The 22,255-nt window shown below is 41.1% G+C and overlaps 1 protein-coding gene across 2 annotated transcripts in view; it reads left to right on the top strand.

Annotated features, from left to right (window-relative positions):
- snx8a (sorting nexin 8a) overlaps positions 1 to 22,255 on the top strand; it is a 42,646-nt gene that overhangs the window by 10,348 nt on the left and 10,043 nt on the right. For both annotated transcript variants that reach the window (XM_072916015.1, XM_072916016.1), the window contains exons 5-12: positions 1,259 to 1,449; positions 8,012 to 8,132; positions 8,210 to 8,346; positions 8,494 to 8,574; positions 8,641 to 8,801; positions 20,771 to 20,900; positions 20,992 to 21,060; positions 21,131 to 21,280. In XM_072916015.1, coding sequence (XP_072772116.1) covers positions 1,259 to 1,449; positions 8,012 to 8,132; positions 8,210 to 8,346; positions 8,494 to 8,574; positions 8,641 to 8,801; positions 20,771 to 20,900; positions 20,992 to 21,060; positions 21,131 to 21,280 — 1,040 coding nt within the window. The remainder of the gene's footprint in view (positions 1 to 1,258; positions 1,450 to 8,011; positions 8,133 to 8,209; positions 8,347 to 8,493; positions 8,575 to 8,640; positions 8,802 to 20,770; positions 20,901 to 20,991; positions 21,061 to 21,130; positions 21,281 to 22,255) is intronic.

The following is a 22,255-nucleotide window of genomic DNA, read 5'->3' as shown; positions in this document are numbered from 1 at the left end:
ATCGCAATATGGCCTTAAAATATCGCAATATTAAAAAAAGGCCATATCGCCCAGCCCTAGTTCAATGATGCCATTTCTGTTTGTCATGTATAATTTTGTCTATTTTGTGTTTATCCTTGAATAAACAGGTCAGTTTCTTGTTACCAACCATTGTGTATTATTCAAACTCCCCTAATTCAGCTGGCTAGTTGTTATCAAGAGTACTAAAACCCTTTTCAACATGATTCTGACAACTAAGTAGGCTAAATAACTTTAAACTTTAATACATGCTCGGATAGGCCAGTATCGGTATCGGTCAGTATCGGTATCGGATCGGAAATGCAAAAACAATATCGGTATCGGATCGGAAGTGCAAAAACCTGGATCGGGACATCCCTATTATTTACAGAAAAAAATTCTCCAAGGCAGAAGTGTTTTTTGAATGTATCCAGTAACAAATGTGTTTGGGTTATTTGATTTACTCCTTGAGCTCAACTTCATGATTTATTGTGGACTCCAGATGTCAACACAAAAAATGTTTGTGCTTATTGGAAGACATTTAGATGTTAACTGGCTATCCAGATTTGCACAAGTAAATACTCTGCCGGACTGCTTGTATCGGAGCTTATATCAGACATTTTACATGTAAGCCGAGATCAACCGCACTTGTTTTTTTGCCAATACCATATCAGATCGGATGACCCCTCTTCAAAATGTGCAATTTTTACATTCAATTTGACATTTATAGCTACCTACCATAGCTCAGGGTCATTGTGCTGGTAGAAGTAGTTAACACATTTAGTCACATGGTTAAAACGTTATTCTGAATACTTTGTGTGGCCCAGCGTCACCCAGATGAATGGAGTTTGAAACCCCTGCATTAAATTAAAAAAAATTGAACCTGCATCTTCATTACCCACCTCCTTTTTTTATAACACAATGTTGTCTATACTTTATAGCCATGAGGCTAACTTGCAGGGGATTATTTTAAGACTTATTTCAGGTGTAGCCAGCTGCATGCCACTTCCTCTTTTGTGCAAGAATAAGTTTTGTGCATTCGTCGCATTCAATCCTTTGACCTTTTTTGGAATGCACGGGAAAGACCTAGAACCCTGCGTACGGCACGTATTGCGACAAAGAAAACCGAGATACCTTCAAAACCGGCATTCCTCACACCCGAGCTACGTTGCAGCTGAGAGTAGTGAAATAAGTGTTTAGTATTATCAGTGCTCGTGTGTAAATATTAGAAGTTGGGGGCTGTTGGCTGTGTGTGTTACAGAGCTACCGAAGCCTCAGCTGGGGGAGTTGGGGGACTTGTGTGCTCTTAGGATGCAGCCCGTTCAGGAAGACGTGCTGACACTGTCGCAGACGTTGGACCAGCATCTCGGCAGAGACAGCGTCCAGGTGGAGCTCATACCGGAGAAAAAGGGCCTGTTTCTCAAACATGTGGAGTACCAGGTCACCAGCCAGGTAAGGAAGCCCGTAGTACCCAAACCTGAAGACTCCACAGGTTTATATGCGAGTGAATTGGACAAATACAGCGAAGGTATCAACACATTGGGGCTAAAGTCACCCTAAAAAACTAAAATCGGAGTCCTTTATTCCTTAACTTCAAGTATGTTTTTTTTTTTTTTTGGGGAGTTGTCAGCTTGCAGCGTCCCTCTGTCTCCGACTCCCTTGTCATCATGTAACATGAGTGCGCGACTGTTAGGATTTTGCTTACAAGTTTCGATGACCCGCCTATCTTGCCTCTGATTGGCCAGTCCATAAATTTATATGAACACCAACCAATCATCATAAATTGTTTCCGTATGTATGGATGTTCTCATTCATCCAGGTCGTGTGTAGGGATGATGTTCGAAAACCGGTTCTCCCGGTTGTTCGATAAGAAAATAACCGATTCCATGGATTCGAATCCCTTTTTGAGAAACGGTTCCCGTCATCGAAGCCACTATAGCAGGGGTGCTCATTACGTCGATCGCGAACTACCGGTCGATCTCGGAGGGTGTGTCAGTCGATCACCAGCCAGGCATTAAAAAAATAGTCCTAAAAATGAGCGATCATAAATCTTCACTATGACGTCACTTTCGTCACTTGATTGACATTCACGGCACCCGAGGGTTTTCTGAGATGACGCTGGCTGCTGCCAGCTCATTAAAATTATCGCCCGGAAGGCGAGAAACACTTTATTTCAACAGACTCTGGCGCCGTACCTGTTGTCAAAACTCCAAAGACCGACTGCACAGTTGCGCTAACAAAACAAGAGTCTCAGAAAGCTGGCGTGCACAAGCTAGCAAGCGACGGAGTTTGCCGACAATGTATTTCTTGTAAAGTGTATACAAAGGAGTACGGAAGCTGGACAAATAAGATGCCAAAAACCAACCACTTTCATGTGGTATTGGACAGAAAGGAGGACTTTTTTCTCCTCCGTTCGAAAATGCGGACGTTTTTAGCACCACTGTCTGATTCCAATCACTGCAAGTCATCAGAATCAGGTAATACACCAACTTATATTCTTGTCTTCATGAAAGAAAGGAATCTATATGTGTTAAACATGCCTGTATTATCTTTAAACACCTTAACTTGTTAACAATATTAACTATATGTGTTAAACATGCCTGTATTATCTTTAAACACCTTTAACTTGTTAACAATATTAACTATATGTGTTAAACATGCTTGTATTATCTTTAAACACCTTTAACTTATTAACAATATTAACTATATGTATTAAACATGCTTGTATTATCATTAAACACCTTTAACTTGTTAACAATATTAACTATATGTGTTAAACATACTTGTATTATCTTTAAACACCTTTAACTTATTAACAATATTAACTATATGTATTAAACATGCTTGTATTATCATTAAACACCTTTAACTTGTTAACAATATTAACTATATGTATTAAACATACTTGTATTATCATTAAACACCTTTAATTTATTAACAATATTAACTATATGTATTAAACATTCTTGTATTATCATTAAACACCTTTAATTTATTAACAATATTAACTGTGTTAAACATGATTGCATTATCATTAAACATCTTTAACTTATTAACAAAAACATATATTTCATAAATAAGTAAATATAAATTATATATATGAAGGAGGTAGATCCCCACGACTTGATCAATTGAAAAGTAGCTCGCCTGCAGAAAAAGTGTGAGCACCCCTGCACTATAGTAAAGAAAAAGATTTGGTTCTTTATTCGAATCCCTGGGAACGAATCCCGTGTCACAGGAAATGTCCTGTGGCACGTCGCAGGAAATGACGTAGCTCAGTCATTCGGCGGCAGACACAGAAGCAGCAACAACAATGGACCGGAAAAAATGCTCCAAGGCATGGCATCACTTTACTAAGAAATACGACAGGCTTCGCTTTCCTGTAAGGGGAGCAGTACAACAAACATGTTGAAACATCTTCAGGCCGTACATAACCTGAAGGTTAGAGAAAGGTGTCGTGGAGATGACGAAGCACGCCCCTCTTCCTCTGCTTTAACCTGCAGTCCCAGTGATAGTGCCAGTGAGTAACTAACGTTAACTGTTGCCAGTTAATTTCCATATCTGCTCACTTGTAGCCTTTAGGCCAGGGGTCGGCAACCCGCGGCTCCGGAGCCGCATGCGGCTCTTTGATCACTCTGATGCGGCTCAGCAGCTTACTTGCCGAACCCCCCAATTTTCCCGTGAGACTTCCGGATTTCAGTGCCTCTCGCAGAAAACTCCCGGGATTAATATTCACCGATTTTCACCCTTACGGCTATTATAAGGGCCTATAATAAGGGCGTGCCATGATGGTACATCATTTGGCGCCCTCTACAATCTGTATTAACAGCGTGCCAGCCTAACACTTTAATACAATATACATCTTCTGCTTGCACACGTACGTGACAGCAAGGCATACTTGGTCAACAGCCACACAGGTTACACTGACGGTGGTCATATAAAACAACTTTAACACTCTTACTAATAATGCGCCACACTTTGAACCAAAACCAAACAAGAATGACAAACACATTTCGGGAGAACATCTGCACCTTAACACAACAGAACAAACACCCAGAATCCCATGCAGCCCTGACTCTTCCGGGCTACATTATACACCCCTGTTACCACCAAATCCCGCCCCCACCCCAACCCTGCTCCCTCACACATCAATATACATATAATGTATCCCGGAAGAGTTAGGGCTGCATGGGATTCTGGGTATTTGTCCTGTTGTGTTTATGTTGTGTTACGGTGCAGATGTTCTCCCGAAATGTGTTTGTCATTCTTGTTTGGTGTGGGTTCACAGTGTGGCGCATTATTAGTAAGAGTGTTAAAGTTGTTTTTTTTATATCGCCACCGTCAGTGTGACCTGTGTGGTTGTCGACCAAGTATGCCTTGCTGTTGCCTAGGTGAGTAAGCGGAAGCCCCATACAACGTGTGGCTGATCAGGCACGCTGACTGTAGTGGGTGCTATATGCTGTACCATCACGGCACGCATGACGCTGTCAAGCGCCATTCATTTAAAACCTGCGTGCCGCACTAGCTTACAAATTCTACATAAAGGTGTGGGCAGCGTGTCTGAGACCCCTGGTTATACATAGCACAAAGCAAAAAAAACAAACTTAGTAAGCAGTGTTATTTCATTTAAAATTTCAAAAAAAATTTGCGGCTCCCATTGTTTACTATAATTTGTGAAACTGGTCAAAATGACTCTTTGACTGGTAAAGGTTGCCGACCCCTGCTTTAGGCTAAAATAACGTTACCTCTTATGTCAACCAGGACTGCAGTAATGTTAGCTAGACTAACGTTACCTAAGTATAGTCAGTGGCTAACGGTAACGTTAACGTTAGCCTTTTTGTACGTGTCTGATAACGTTAACGGTATCTTGTAGCCTACACCACTCCAGAGTTTGCAGGTCTGTCTAATAAATAATACAGGATTTTCCCTGCATGTATTTTTCTTAGGTGGCCCAATTAATGGGGCACTAAAAATCAATATTTATTTATTTGTATTTAATTTTTTTCTTAAAAAATATAAGTGAAGGCTGCCAAAAGTGAGTTTTTGTTAAACCAAGTATACCATATACAACAACCTATCTGGATTTGATAAGGAATCGGTTCGATAATGGCATCGAAATCAATCATTTCTTAACAAACATCATCCCCGGCACAAGTGGCAAAAATGACTGAGAAAGTTGAGGAATGCTCATCAAACACTTATTTGGAACATCCCACAGGTGAACAGGCTAATTGGGAACAGGTGGGTGCCATGATTGGGTATAAAAGCAGCTTCCATGAAATGCTGTCATTCACAAACAAGGATGGGGCGAGGGTCACCACTTTGTGAACAAAAGAGTGAGCAAACAGTTTAAGAACAAACATTTCTCAACCAGCTATTGCAAGGAATTTAGGGATTTCACAAACTATGGTCTGTAATATCATCAAAAGGTTCAGAGAATCTGGAGAAATCACTGCACGTAAGCGATGATATTACGGACCTTCGAACCCTCCGGCGGTACTGCCATCTAAAAGCGATATCAGTGTGTAAAGGATATCCTCCGGACCAAAGAGGAAAAGAACCATCCGGATTGTTATAGGCGCAAAGTTCAAAAGCCAGCATCTGTGATGGTATGGGGGTGTATTAGTGCCCAAGACATGGGTAACTTACACATCTGTGAAGGCACCATTAATGCTGAAAGGTACATACAGGTTTTGGAGCAACATATGTTGCCATCCAAGCAACGTTATCATGGACGCCCCTGCTTATTTCAGCAAGACAATGCCAAGCCAGGTATTCCAACAGTGTGGCTTCGTAGTAAAAGAGTGCGGGTATTAGGGTAGTCCAGACCTGTCTCCCATTGAAAATGTGTGGTGCATTATGAAGCCTAAAATACCACAACTGTTGAACAACCTAAGCTGTACATCAAGCAAGAATGGGAAAGGATTCCACCTGAAAAGCTTCAAAAATTGGTCTCCTCAGGTCCCAAACGTTTACTGAGTGTTGTTAAAAGGAAAGGCCATGTAACACAGTGGTAAAAATGCCCCTGTGCCAACTTTTTTCCAATGTGTTGCTGCCATTAAATTCTAAGTTAATGATTATTAGCAAAAAAAAATTAAGTTTCTCTGTTCGAACATTAAATATCTTGTCTTTGCAGTCAATTCAATTGAATATAAGTTGAAAAGGATTTGAAAATCATTCTATTCTCTTTTTATTTATAAAAATTACTTAACATGCCAACTTCACTGGTTTTGGGTTTTGTAATAAAATCGTGGAAATGATGGGTGAGGTACAATGTGGTCATCATCTACAGTACAACTGCATTTCCTTGTTGATTGTTCATCTCACAAATACTAAGTCATTGTTAGGGATGTCCCGATCCGATATTTGGATCGGATCGGCCGCCGATGTTTGCCAAAAAATGCGTATCGGCAAGGCATGGGAAAATGCCAATCCAGATCCAGTTTAAAAAAAAAACTCCGGTCGGGGTTTTCCAACGCACCGATTTAAATAATACATTCCACTTTTCTGCTGCTCCGTAATTTCCGTTCCGCATTTTCCAGCACACCTTCAACACATCCACAGGTCTGTGAATTCTCACGCAGTTGCTTTTAACTGCTGGCATTACACGACAGGCTCTTCTCACTCTTTTCTGTGTCTCCCTCTCACAGACAGCGAGCGCACCTTCTTACACACGTCACATACTGTCACGTCATACGTCACATACTGTCACGTCATACGTCACATACGTATACGTCCTCCCCGAGCAGAGAGGTAGCAGCATGGCTAACGTTAGCTGTGATGCTAGCGCAGCCGCTAAGGTGTGCGCCTGCTCAAACGTCCTCTGCGCACGGCAAATCTATGCCACGCACAAAATCAAATAAAAAAATAAGCGCATAACAATTTTCGACACACGGACACGACAGAGAAAACCGTTTTCGTCATCATTGTTCAAATATTGTGACGTCTGTCGAGACGCTTATCTCCGTTCGGTGCCACACGTCCACACCATCAAAATGCTGAGGCAAAAATTTCCAGATCAACACCGTCTGAAAAAATTAGTGATCTATTTAGTTGTGATTTCCTTCTCTGCATGAAAGTTTAAAAGTAGCATATATTAATGCAGTATGAAGAAGAATGTTTTAATGTAGACATGCAAGCCTTGAAAGAAAATTTTGAAAATCAAGACTACATTTCCTGCAAATGGGTGCATTTCTACCCTATATTTTAACTTTAGATTTATTCTCATATCAAACTCTTTTGGGTGTCTTTTTGACACTTACATCCAACACCCCCCTCCACACCCTGGATTATAAATAATGTAAATAATTCAATGTGATTATCTTGTGTGATGACTGTATTATGATAATAGTATATATCTGATGGTATATATCTGTATCATGAATCAATTTAAGTGGACCCGGACTCAAACAAGTTGAAAAACTTATTGGGGTGTTACCATTTAGTGGTCAATTGTACGGAATATGTACTTCACTGTGCAGCCTACTAATAAAAGTCTCAATCAATCAATCAAAACACATAGAATCATCATACTGCTGTGATTATATGCATCAAGTGTTCATTCAAGGCTAAGGCAAAATATCGAGATATATATCGTGTATCGCAATATGGCCTTAAAATATCGCAATATTAAAAAAAAGGCCATATCTCCCAGCCCTAGTTCAATGATGCCATTTCTGTTTGTCGTGTATCATTTTGTCTATTTTGTGTTTATCCTTGAATAAACAGGTCAGTTTCTTGTTACCAACCATTGTGTATTATTCAAACTCTCCTAATTCAGCTGGCTAGTTGTTTTCAAGAGTACTAAAACCCTTTTCAACATGATTCTGACAACTAAGTAGGCTAAATAACTTTAAACTTTAATACATGCTCGGATAGGCCAGTATCGGTCAGTATCGGTATCGGATCGGAAGTGCAAAAACAATATCGGTATCGGATCGGAAGTGCAAAAACCTGGATCGGGACATCCCTAGTCATTGTGCACATTTTCTGATTCTCACTATTTGCCTCCCAGCGTTTCAAAATATCAGTTTATCGACGCTACAGCGATTTTGACGTCTTCCACGAGGTTCTGCTGCAACGTTTCGCCTACAGAGTGGTGCCATCGCTTCCTCCTAAAAGAATGTTAAAAGGAGGTACAATAAATACACGTGGATTGTCCATTTTTTGGTTCTTGGTCCTGATATTTTGAAGCTGTTTTTTTTTGCTACAGTCCTGACCTCCGTTTCCGAGCGCGAGTTCATCGAGGGGAGGCGGCGTGCGCTGGGCCGATTCATCAACCTGGTGGCGAAGCACCCCTTCTTTTCAGAGGATGAGCTGATCACGACCTTCCTCACCTTTAGTGGCTCTGTACGTGTTTTTCTTTTCTCAAAAAAAAAAAACTTGCTGCCTCTGCAATCCAAAGAGTGTTATCACCACGACGACTTCAGTTAGTCATTGTTCCTTTTCCACACACACCCTTTCCCACTACCACTCTTCTACCTGCTTCCCAAACAGGATGTCCAGATCAGGCTGCGTGACGCTTACAAGAAAACAGGCGATGAGTTCATGACCAACAGAATTGCGACTCAGGCGAAGGTCTGCTACACAAAATCCGCTATAAAACCTGCTAAATTCCAGCGCTCACACGCCTACATTTTCCAGGACTACCTCCCTGCCGACATCCAGTCGCAGTTCTCCCTGAGCAGAGAGCTGATCAAGAGCATCCACAACAGCTTCTTCAAGCTGCGGGAGCGAGCCGAGAAGATCGCCGAGCGCTCCAAGGGGAATGCCAGCGACCTCCTCCTGTTTGGCAGAGAGCTCAGGTATTTGCTATTATAGGAGTGTAATCCCAGAGGGCTGCAAAAAGAAATGGAATTCTGACCCCCCGCAGTACAAAGGAAGTGCTGTTTTACTTTATAGTATTGGGTCACAGCATTAAATACACCTGCACAAAAGAAAAGACCCCGTTTCCATATGAGTTGGGAAATTGTGTTAGATATAAACGAAATACAATGATTTGCAAATAATAATTAGAATTTCATGGCTGCAACACGTGCAAAGGTAGTTGGGAAAGGGCATGTTCACCACTGTGTTACATGGCCTTTCCTTTTAACAACACTCAGTAAATGTTTGGGAACTGAGGAGACACATTTTTGAAGCTTCTCAGGTGGAATTATTTCCCATTCTTGCTTGATGTACAGCTTAAGTTGTTCAACAGTCCGGAGGTCTCCGTTGTGGTATTTTAGGCTTCATAATGCGCCACACATTTTCAATGGGAGACAGGTCTGGACTACAGGCAGGCCAGTCTAGTACCCGCACTCTTTTACTATGAAGCCACGTTGATGTAACACGTGGCTTGGCATTGTCTTGCTGAAATAAGCAGGGGCGTCCATGGGAACGTTGCTTGGATGGCAACATATGTTGCTCCAAAACCTGTATGTACCTTTCAGCATTAATGGTGCCTTCACAGATGTGTAAGTTACCCATGTCTTAAGCACTAATACAACCCCATACCATCACAGATGCTGGCTTTTTAACTTTGCGCCTATAACAATCCGGATGGTTCTTTTCCTCTTTGGTCCGGAGGACACGACGTCCACAGTTTCCAAAAACAATTTGAAATGTGGACTCGTCAGACCACAGAACACTTTTCCACTTTGTATCAGTCCATCTTAGATGAGCTCAGGCCCAGCGGAAGCCGACGGCGTTTCTGGGTGTTGTTGATAAACGGTTTTCGCCTTGCATAGGAGAGTTTTAACTTGCACTTACAGATGTAGCGACCAACTGTAGTTACTGACTGGGTTTCGGAAGTGTTCCTGAGCCCATGTGGGGATATCCTTTACGCACTGATGTCTCTTGTTGATGCAGTACAGCCTGAGGGATCAAAGGTCACGGGCTTAGCTGCTTACGTGCAGTGATTTCTCCAGATTCTCTGAACCCTTTGATGATATTACGGACCGTAGATGGTGAAATCCCTAAATTCCTTGCAATAGCTGGTTGAGAAAGGTTTTTCTTAAACTGTTCAACAATTTGCTCACGCATTTGTTGACAAAGTGGTGACTCTCGCCCCATCCTTGTTTGTGAATGACTGAGCATTTCATGGACTCTACTTGTATACCCAATCATGGCACCCACCTGTTCCCAATTAGCCTGTTCACCTGTGGGATGTTCCAAATAAGTGTTTGATGAGCATTCCTCAACTTTATCAGTATTTATTGCCACCTTTCCCAACTTCTTTGTCACGTGTTGCTGGCATCAAATTCTAAAGTTAATGATTATTTGCAAAAAAAAAAAAAAAAATGTTTATCAGTTTGAACATCAAATATGTTGTCTTTGTAGCATATTCAACTGAATATGGGTTGAAAAGGATTTGCAAATCATTGTATTCCGTTTATATTTACATCTAGCACAATTTCCCAACTCATATGGAAACGGGGTTTGTAAAATTGGTTGTTAGAATTAGGGCCGGGCGATATATGGAATATACTCAATATATCGCGGGTTTGTCTCTGCGATATAGAAAATGACTATATCATGATATTCGAGTATACGTTCTCACGCAGTTGCTTTTAGCTGCGGGCATTACACTACAGGTGTTTCCCACTCTTTCTTGTCTCTGCTTCTCACAGAGACATAAAACAAGCGCACCTTCTCACATACGTCACATGAGAGGTAGCGGCATGGGTAACATTAGCTGTGATGCGATTGGTAATACGAGAGAAACAAGGTGCGAATGTGGTAACAAATGAAGGAAGAATAATTAATTCCCAAGAAAAACAGCAGGGGGTCCATTGTCTGGCGGTGGTTTGGCTTCAAGCGGGAATATGTTGAACAGACAACCGTAATACAGGTAAAAGCCAGTAAATTAGAATATTTTGAAAAACTTGATTTATTTCAGTAATTGCATTCAAAAGGTGTAACTTGTACATTATATTTATTCATTGCACACAGACTGATGCATTCAAATGTTTATTTCATTTAATTTTGATGATTTGAAGTGGCAACAAATGAAAATCCAAAATTCCGTGTGTCACAAAATTAGAATATTACTTAAGGCTAATACAAAAAAGGGATTTTTAGAAATGTTGGCCAACTGAAAAGTATGAAAATGAAAAATATGAGCATGTACAATACTCAATACTTGGTTGGAGCTCCTTTTGCCTCAATTACTGCGTTAATGCGGCGTGGCATGGAGTCGATGAGTTTCTGGCACTGCTCAGGTGTTATGAGAGCCCAGGTTGCTCTGATAGTGGCCTTCAACTCTTCTGCGTTTTTGGGTCTGGCATTCTGCATCTTCCTTTTCACAATACCCCACAGATTTTCTATGGGGCTAAGGTCAGGGGAGTTGGCGGGCCAATTTAGAACAGAAATACCATGGTCCGTAAACCAGGCACGGGTAGATTTTGCGCTGTGTGCAGGCGCAAAGTCCTGTTGGAACTTGAAATCTCCATCTCCATAGAGCAGGTCAGCAGCAGGAAGCATGAAGTGCTCTAAAATTTGCTGGTAGACGGCTGCGTTGACCCTGGATCTCAGGAAACAGAGTGGACCGACACCAGCAGATGACATGGCACCCCAAACCATCACTGATGGTGGAAACTTTACACTAGACTTCAGGCAACGTGGATCCTGTGCCTCTCCTGTCTTCCTCCAGACTCTGGGACCTCGATTTCCAAAGGAAATGCAAAATTTGCATGGTTGGGTGATGGTTTGGGGTGCCATGTCATCTGCTGGTGTCGGTCCACTCTGTTTCCTGAGATCCAGGGTCAACGCAGCCGTCTACCAGCAAGTTTTAGAGCACTTCATGCTTCCTGCTGCTGACCTGCTCTATGGAGATGGAGATTTCAAGTTCCAACAGGACTTGGCGCCTGCACACAGCGCAAAATCTACCCGTGCCTGGTTTACGGACCATGGTATTTCTGTTCTAAATTGGCCCGCCAACTCCCCTGACCTTAGCCCCATAGAAAATCTGTGGGGTATTGTGAAAAGGAAGATGCAGAATGCCAGACCCAAAAACGCAGAAGAGTTGAAGGCCACTATCAGAGCAACCTGGGCTCTCATAACACCTGAGCAGTGCCAGAAACTCATCGACTCCATGCCACGCCGCATTAACGCAGTAATTGAGGCAAAAGGAGCTCCAACCAAGTATTGAGTATTGTACATGCTCATATTTTTCATTTTCATACTTTTCAGTTGGCTTACATTTCTAAAAATCCCTTTTTTGTATTAGCCTTAAGTAATATTCTAATTTTGTGACACACGGAATTTTGGATTTTCATTTGTTGCCACTTCAAATCATCAAAATTAAATGAAATAAACATTTGAATGCATCAGTCTGTGTGCAATGAATAAATATAATGTACAAGTTACACCTTTTGAATGCAATTACTGAAATAAATCAAGTTTTTCAAAATATTCTAATTTACTGGCTTTTACCTGTATGTCAAGTATGCGGCAAAAGCTTTGCTACAAAAAGTAGCATTACTACTAATTTGTAGCATCATTAGAAAAGTCACCCGCTAGAGAATGAAGAGTGCTTGAAACTCCGCATGTCGACATCTCCGTTCGGTGTCACACCCACAAACTGCACAAGCAACCATTTAAAAAAAAAAAAAGTCAACAGAAGGAGATAACGTCCGCAGGAACCTACCACATAGCGAAGGACATACACTATTTGATTTCCTATTATGCAGATAATTTTTATTTGACACTTATTGAAATATCTTGTGTGACATCATGCACAAAAGTGCACTTTATTTGTTTTAAACTATTGTAGTGGCGTTCTGTACAAAAAGTGCACTCCAATTTAGTGTTGTTTTGATATGTCATCTTAGTGACATCATGCACAAAAGTGCACTCATAGCTTGTTTTAAAACGTCTCTGACAATCTTGCACTTTCTGTTTTGGAAATGACATGAATGTTTGTGCCACTGCTTAATAACTCTTTAATAAATACACTTTTAGTTGTGATTTCCCTCTCTGCATGAAAGTTTAAAAGTAGCATATATTTAAAGGGGAACATTATCACCAGACCTATGTAAGCGTCAATATATACCTTGATGTTGCAGAAAAAAGACCATATATTTTTTAAACCCATTTCCGAACTCTAAATGGGTGAATTTTGGCGAATTAAACGCCTTTCTATTATTCGCTCTCGGAGCGATGACGTCACAACGGGAAGCAATCCGCCATTTTCTCAAACACCGGGTCAAATCAGCTCTGTTATTTTCCGTTTTTTCGACTGTTTTCCGTACCTTGGAGACATCATGCCTCGTCGGTGTGTTGTCGGAGGGTGTAACAACACGAACAGGGACGGATTCAAGTTGCGAAAGTGGCAAGAAATTGGACGTTTGTTCCGCACACTTTACCGACGAAAGCTATGCTACGACAGAGATGGCAAGAATGTGTGGATATCCTGCGACACTCAAAGCAGATGCATTTCCAACGATAAAGTCAAAGAAATCTGCCGCCAGACCCCCATTGAATCTGCCGGAGTGTGTGAGCAATTCAGGGACAAAGGACCTCGGTAGCACGGCAAGCAATGGCGGCAGTTTGTTCCCGCAGACGAGCGAGCTAAACCCCCTATCGACCCTAGCTTCCCTGGCCTGCTGACATCAACTCCAAAACTGGACAGATCAGCTTTCAGGAAAAGAGCGCGGATGAGGGTATGTCTACAGAATATATTAATTGATGAAAATTGGGCTGTCTGCACTCTCAAAGTGCATGTTGTTGCCAAATGTATTTCATATGCTGTAAACCTAGTTCATAGTTGTTAGTTTCCTTTAATGCCAAACAAACACATACCAATCGTTGGTTAGAAGGCGATCGCCGAATTCGTTCTCGCTTTTTCCCGTGTCGCTGGCTGTCGTGTCGTTTTCGTCGGTTTCGCTTGCATACGGTTCAAACCGATATGGCTCAATAGCTTCAGTTTCTTCTTCAATTTCGTTTTCGCTACCTGCCTCCACACTACAACCATCCGTTTCAATACATGCGTAATCTGTTGAATCCCTTAAGCCGCTGAAATCCGAGTCTGAATCCGAGCTAATGTCGCTATAGCTTGCTGTTCTTTCCGCCATGTTTGTTTGTGTTGGCTTCACTATGTGACGTCACAGGAAAATGGACGGGTGTATATAACGATGGTTAAAATCAGGCACTTTGAAGCTTTTTTTAGGGATATTGCGTGATGGGTAAAATTTTGAAAAAAACTTCGAAAAATATAATAAGCCACTGGGAACTGATTTTTAATGGTTTTAACCCTTCTGAAATTGTGATAATGTTCCCCTTTAATGCAGTATGAAGAAGAATGTTTTAATGTAGACGCATAGAATCATCATACTGCTGTGATTATATGCATCAAGTGTTCATTCAAGGCTAAGGCAAAATATGGAGATATATATGGTGTATCGTGACGTGGCCTAAAAATATCGAGATATTAATAAAAAGTCATATCGCCCAGCCCTAATTAGACTATTAATTTAACATATTTTAGTATCATTCATTGTAGTTCGCAATGGTATAGAATGTCTGCATCATTCTCAAATTGTTCTTGCTCATGGTTAACCCTTTTAATGTAAAATACCACACAAGCCAACCAAAATATACAGTACAGACCAAACGTTTGGACACACCTTCTCATTTCGTTTTCATGACTATTTACTATGTCGAATGTCACTGAAGGCATCAAAACTATGACACCTGTTAAGTGAAAACCCTTTCAGGTGACTACCTCTTGAAGCTCATCGAGAGAATGCCAAGAGTGTGCAAAGCAGTAATCAGCGCAAAGGGTGGCTATTTTGAAGAAACTAGAATACAAAACATTTTTTCAGTTATTTCACCCTTTTTTTGTTAAGTACATAACTCCACATGTGTTCATTCATATTTTTGATGCCTTCATTGACAATCTACAATGTAAATAGTCATGAAAATAAAGAAAACGCATTGAAATGAGAAGGTGTGTCCAAACGTTTGGTCTGTACTGTACGTCGCAGCAAAACTACTTAAGTCGATGGGAGAAAATGCGCAAACTTGGATTTGACAAGGAACACCCACATTTAACCCCAAATTTCCACTGGATGCGTAACAGACTCGTTTTAATTCAAGTCACTGTGTTCAGTTTCCACCATGTCGCTGCTCTTCAACATTCCTGCACTAAATATACACAGTCCTTCTATATTTGCTGCTCGCCGCAAAACAGCCGTGCAATTAAGCTCAAATCTGCTTGGGTTAAACAGGAAGTCACACAAACTCAAATTAAATTATCTGGTTTACGTTTAAGTTTTTCAGGCTTTAAGTCGATGCTGCGAAGCCAGTTTCTGCACAATTATGAGTCTTTTTTCGGTTAAGCACTTGTGAGAATAGGGCCCTATATTCATTATAATGTTATACTAAAAAGGCACTACATAAGACTATTGACAAATATATACTGTATTGTTATATTTCAAATATAACGTCAGTTGTGAGTCTGTTAATTTGCTCAAAAAGGTTCATTATGTCTTCTTATTCAAATACTTTTTCAAATTTTCTTGTGATCAGACCATATTTTCAGTACCGTATTTTTCGGACTATAAGTCGCAGTTTTTTTTCCGGTTTGGTCGGGGGTGCGACTTATACTCAGGAACGACTTATGTGTGAATGTTGTCTGTCTATCTGTGTTGGCCCTGCGATAAGGTGGCGACTTGTCCAGGGTGTACCCTGCCTTCCGCCCGATTGTAGCTGAGATAGGCTCCAGCGCCCCCCGCGACCCCAAAGGGAATAAGCGGTAGAAAATGGATGGATGGATGGACGTAAGAGACTAGACCAGGGGTCGGCAACCCGCGGCTCTAGAGCCGCATGCGGCTCTTTAGCGCCGCCCTAGTGGCTCTATGGAGCTTTTTCAAAAATGTATGAAAAATGGAAAAAGATGAGGGGAAAAAAAAATATATTTTTTGTGTTAATATGGTTTCTGTAGGAGGACAAACATGACACAAACCTCCCTAATTGTTATAAAGCACAATGTTTACTTTAAACATGCTTCACTGATTCGAGTATTTGGCGAGCGCCGTTTTGTCCTACTAATTTTGGCGGTCCTTGAACTCACCGTAGTTTGTTTACATGTATAACTTTCTCCGACTTCTTTTTCTGTCTCATTTTGTCCAACAAACTTTTAACGTTGTGCGTGAATGCACAAAGGTGAGTTTTGTTGATGTTATTGACTTGTTTGAAGTGCTAATCAGACATATTTGGTCACTGCATGCTATTTAGGCTAGCTCTATGTACACATTGCGTCACTATGCCTCATTTGTAGATATATTTGAGGTAATTTAGTTTCCTTTAAGTCCTCTTAATTCAATGTATATCTCATGACTATCTGCATGTAATATGGCTTTTAAGTTTTTGCGGCTCCAGACAGATTTGTTTTTGTATTTTTGGTCCAATATGGCTCTTTCAACATTTTGGGTTGCCGACCCCTGGACTAGACGTATAAGATATCATGGGATTTAGCGATTAGGAGTGACAGATTGTTTGGTAAAAGTATAGCATGTTCTATATGTTATAGTTGAATGACTTTTACCATAATATGTTACGTTAACATACCAGTTGGTTATTTATGCCTCATATAACGTACACTTATTCAGCCTGTTGTTCACTATTCTTTATTTATTTTAAATTGCCTTTCAAATGTCTATTCTTGGTGTTGGCTTTTATCAAATACATTTCCCTAAAAAATGCAACTTATACTCCAGTGCGACTTATATGTTTTTTTCCTTCTTTATTATGCATTTTCGGCCGGTGCGACTTATAGTCCGAAAAATACGGTAGGCAGCTTTTTTCAGTTAAGCACTTGGGAGAATAGGGCCCTATATTCATTATAATGTTATACTAAAAAGGCACTACATAAGAGTATTGACAAATATATACTGTGTTGTTATATTTTAAATATAACTTCAGTTGCGAGTCTGTTAATTTGCTCAAAAGGGTTCACTATGTCTTCTTAATCGTATACTTTTTAAAATTTCCTTTAATCAGACCATATTTTCAGTATATTAGATGGTCAGGTGACCTGATGACAGTCAAAACATCTCAGGTAAAGATTCCATCTAATGTACCAAAAATATGGTCTGATTACAAGAACATTTGAAAGTGTTATTTTGTTGATGAGATTTATTTAATGTACTTCACTGTAAAAAATAACACTTGACTTCTTTCATCCTATACACTAATAAGTAGAGATGTCCGATAATATCGGGCTACCGATATTATCGGCCGATAAATGCTTTAAAATGTAATATCGGAAATTATCGGTATCTGTTTCAAAAAGTAAAATGTATGTGTACACGGATGTAGGGAGAAGTACAGAGCGCCAATAAACCATACTTGTCAACCTTGAGACCTCCGACTTCGGGAGGTGGGGGGCGTGGTTAAGAGGGGAGGAGTATATTTACAGCTAGGATTCACCAAGTCAAGTATTTCATTATATATATATATATATATATATATATATATATATATATATTATATACTATATAAATAAAAGAAATACTTGAATTTCAGTGTTCATTTATTTACTCATATACATACACATAACACTCATCTACTCATTGTTGAGTTTAGGGTTGAATTGTCCATCCTTGTTCTATTTGTCACTATTTTTCTAACCATGCTGAACGCCCTCTCTAGTGCTTTCATCAAATGCACTAGATGGCAGTATTGTCCTGTTTAAGAGTGTCACAACATTGCTGTTTACGGCAGACGAATTGCTTTACAGTAGACGAAAACTTGACTACTGTTGTTGTGTGTTGTTACCGCGCTGGGAGGACGTTAATGAAACTGCCTAACAATAAACCAACATAAGAAACCAAGAACTCGCCCTCGATCATTCTACAGTTATAACGTCATTGGGCAAGTACGCTGTTTATATTGTGTGCCTGAATTTCAGGAGAAAATTTGTCCCGGGAGTTTTTCGGGAGAGGCGCTGAATTTCGGTAGTCTCCCGGAAAATCCAGGAGGATTGGCAAGTATGCAATAAACCTTAAAGGCACTGCCTTTGCGTGCCGGCCCAGTCACATAATATACAGGTAAAAGCCAGTAAATTAGAATATTTTGAAAAACTTGATTTATTTCAGTAATTGCATTCAAAAGGTGTAACTTGTACATTATATTTATTCATTGCACACAGACTGATGCATTCAAATGTTTATTTCATTTAATTTTGATGATTTGAAGTGGTAACAAATGAAAATCCAAAATTCCGTGTGTCACAAAATTAGAATATTACTTAAGGCTAATACAAAAAAGGGATTTTTAGAAATGTTGGCCAACTGAAAAGTATGAAAATGAAAAATATGAGCATGTACAATACTCAATACTTGGTTGGAGCTCCTTTTGCCTCAATTACTGCGTTAATGCGGCGTGGCATGGAGTCGATGAGTTTCTGGCACTGCTCAGGTGTTATGAGAGCCCAGGTTGCTCTGATAGTGGCCTTCAACTCTTCTGCGTTTTTGGGTCTGGCATTCTGCATCTTCCTTTTCACAATACCCCACAGATTTTCTATGGGGCTAAGGTCAGGGGAGTTGGCGGGCCAATTTAGAACAGAAATACCATGGTCCGTAACCCAGGCACGGGTAGATTTTGCGCTGTGTGCAGGCGCCAAGTCCTGTTGGAACTTGAAATCTCCATCTCCATAGAGCAGGTCAGCAGCAGGAAGCATGAAGTGCTCTAAAACTTGCTGGTAGACGGCTGCGTTGACCCTGGATCTCAGGAAACAGAGTGGACCGACACCAGCAGATGACATGGCACCCCAAACCATCACCCAACCATGCAAATTTTGCATTTCCTTTGGAAATCGAGGTCCCAGAGTCTGGAGGAAGACAGGAGAGGCACAGGATCCACGTTGCCTGAAGTCTAGTGTAAAGTTTCCACCATCAGTGATGGTTTGGGGTGCCATGTCATCTGCTGGTGTCGGTGCACTCTGTTTCCTGAGATCCAGGGTCAACCCAGCCGTCTACCAGCAAGTTTTAGAGCACTTCATGCTTCCTGCTGCTGACCTGCTCTATGGAGATGGAGATTTCAAGTTCCAACAGGACTTGGCGCCTGCACACAGCGCAAAATCTACCCGTGCCTGGTTTACGGACCATGGTATTTCTGTTCTAAATTGGCCCGCCAACTCCCCTGACCTTAGCCCCATAGAAAATCTGTGGGGTATTGTGAAAAGGAAGATGCAGAATGCCAGACCCAAAAACGCAGAAGAGTTGAAGGCCACTATCAGAGCAACCTGGGCTCTCATAACACCTGAGCAGTGCCAGAAACTCATCGACTCCATGCCACGCCGCATTAACGCAGTAATTGAGGCAAAAGGAGCTCCAACCAAGTATTGAGTATTGTACATGCTCATATTTTTCATTTTCATACTTTTCAGTTGGCCAACATTTCTAAAAATCCCTTTTTTGTATTAGCCTTAAGTAATATTCTAATTTTGTGACACACGGAATTTTGGATTTTCATTTGTTGCCACTTCAAATCATCAAAATTAAATGAAATAAACATTTGAATGCATCAGTCTGTGTGCAATGAATAAATATAATGTACAAGTTACACCTTTTGAATGCAATTACTGAAATAAATCAAGTTTTTCAAAATATTCTAATTTACTGGCTTTTACCTGTAAATGGCTTTTCACACACACAAGTGAATGCAAATCATACTTGGTCAACAGCCATACAGGTCACACTGAGGGTGGCCGTATAAACAACCTTAACACTGTTACAAATATGCGCCACACTGTGAACCCACACCAAACAAGAATGACAAACACATTTCGGGAGAACATCCGCACCGTAACACAACATAAACACAACAGAACTAATACCCAGAACCCCTTGCAGCACTAACTCTTCCGGGACGCTACAATCTAGACATCAACCTCCTCATAGTCTCTCTCAGGGAGAGCATGTCCCAAATTCCAAGCTGCTGTTTGGATAGATAGATAGATAGTATTTTATTGATTATTTCAGGAGAGTTCCCTCAGGAAAATTTAAATTCCAGCAGCAGTGTACAGAATTGAGATCGAATTTAAAAAGTAAAAAGTAAATAATGGGGGTATACATGGAAACAGAATAGAAAAATATTACAATAAAAATAAAAAGCAACAATGAAAATAAAAATATAACAGTAAAATAAGAATATAACAAGAGAAACTAGGCAGTAGTGACCATGTTATGAAAAAGTATTGCACTGTTATTGTTTTGAGGCATGTTAAAAAAAAATAATGCATTTTGTGACTTCAATAATAAATATGGCAGTGCCATGTTGGCATTTTTTTTTCCATAACTTGAGTTGATTTATTTTGGAAAACCTTGTTACATTGTTTAATGCATCACAACAAAATTAGGCATAATGTGTTAATTCCACCACTGTATGTATCGGTATCGGTTGATATCGGTATCATTAATTAAGAGTTGGACAATATCGGATATCAGTAAAAAAAAGCCATTATCGAACATCTATTCATTATGTCTTTTTATTCATATATTTTTTCAAATTTTCTTGTAATCAGACCATATTTTCAGTACATTAGATGGTCAGGTGACCCTTCTGAAGAAGACTGCAGACAGTCAAAACATCTTAGGTAAAGATTCCATCTAATATACTGAAAATATGGTCTGATTACAAGAACATTTGAAAAAGTCTGTTATTTTGTTGATGAGATTTATTTAATGTACTTCACTGTGGGAAATAACACTTGACAAAAAAGCCATTATCGGACCTCTCTACTAATAAGGTACAATAACAAAGTTCATGTATAAATCTTTACACCCAGCACGTTGGGCTCAGAAACGTCGTCCCTTCCGTCGTTGGCTTCATCACAGAGTACTTGGGGCCGCCTGTGTCAATCCCTAAAGAGTCTGTCGGTAGAGTTTGCCGTGCTCTCGGACAAAGCCGGTCAACAGGTAGTAACTTTTTTTTTTTTGCCCATCTCAATCAAAAACTGGCACCGCTGAAGGGACAAGTAAACAAACATGTTGTGCTAAATGTCCACAGGCGAGACGGGAGGAGGACGATGTTGTGGAAAGACTGCATTTTTTCCTGGATTTGCTCCAGTCGTACAGAGTGAGTCCTTTTCTCAACTTAATCATCTTATAAAAAAGGTAGAAAATGTCAACCTCTGTCCCTTCTGCAGGACCTGTGCGAGCGCCACGAGAAGGGCGTGCTCCACGAGCACCAGCGAGCGCTGCACAAGTACAGCGTGATGAAGAGGCAGATGATGAGCGCCACTGTGCAGCCCAAAGAACAGGCATCGGTAGTGCAGCTCGAATCGCGAATTGTTCAGGTACTGCACAGTAAAAACCTATAACTAAGTACTGTTTTTTTTCCGGACTATAAGGCGCACTTAAAATCCTTTAGTTTTCTCACTCCTCAGCCTTCCCGGTAAGGTTTATTCAGGTGTACTGGAGAGGAGGCTACGCCGGATAGTCGAACCTCGGATTCAGGAGGAACAGTGTGGTTTTCGTCCTGGTCGTGGAACTGTGGACCAGCTCTATACTCTCGGCAGGGTCCTTGAGGGTGCATGGGAGTTTGCCCAACCAGTCTACATGTGTTTTGTGGACTTGGAGAAGGCATTCGACCGTGTCCCTCGGGAAGTCCTGTGGGGAGTGCTCAGAGAGTATGGGGTATCGGACTGTCTGATTGTGGCAGTCCGCTCCCTGTATGATCAGTGCCAGAGCTTGGTCCGCATTGCCGGCAGTAAGTCGGACACGTTTCCAGTGAGGGTTGGACTGCCCTTTGTCACCCATTCTGTTCATAACTTTTATGGACAGAATTTCTAGGCGCAGTCAAGGCGTTGAGGGGATCCGGTTTAGTGGCTGCAGGATTAGGTCACTGCTTTTTGCGGATGATGTGGTCCTGATGGCTTCATCTGGCCAGGATCTTCAGCTCTCACTGGATCGGTTCGCAGCCGAGTGTGAAGCGACTGCGATGAGAATCAGCACCTCCAAGTCCGAGTCCATGGTTCTCGCCCGGAAAAGGGTGGAGTGCCATCTCCGGGTTGGGGATGAGATCTTGCCCCAAGTGGAGGAGTTCAAGTACCTCAGAGTCTTGTTCACGAGTGAGGGAAGAGTGGATCGTGAGATCGACAGGCGGATCGGTGCGGCATCTTCAGTAATGCGGACACTGTATCGATCCGTTGTGGTGAAGAAGGAGCTGAGCCGGAAGGCAAAGCTCTCGATTTACCGGTCGATCTACGTTCCCATCCTCACCTATGGTCATGAGCTTTGGGTTATGACCGAAAGGACAAGATCACGGGTAC

This window comes from Nerophis lumbriciformis, linkage group LG24 (genome assembly GCF_033978685.3).
Source record: "Nerophis lumbriciformis linkage group LG24, RoL_Nlum_v2.1, whole genome shotgun sequence".
NCBI classification, from domain to species: domain Eukaryota; kingdom Metazoa; phylum Chordata; class Actinopteri; order Syngnathiformes; family Syngnathidae; genus Nerophis; species Nerophis lumbriciformis.
The sequence above is the reverse complement of the archived record's forward strand: the minus strand, read 5'-3'. Positions and strand labels throughout refer to the sequence as shown.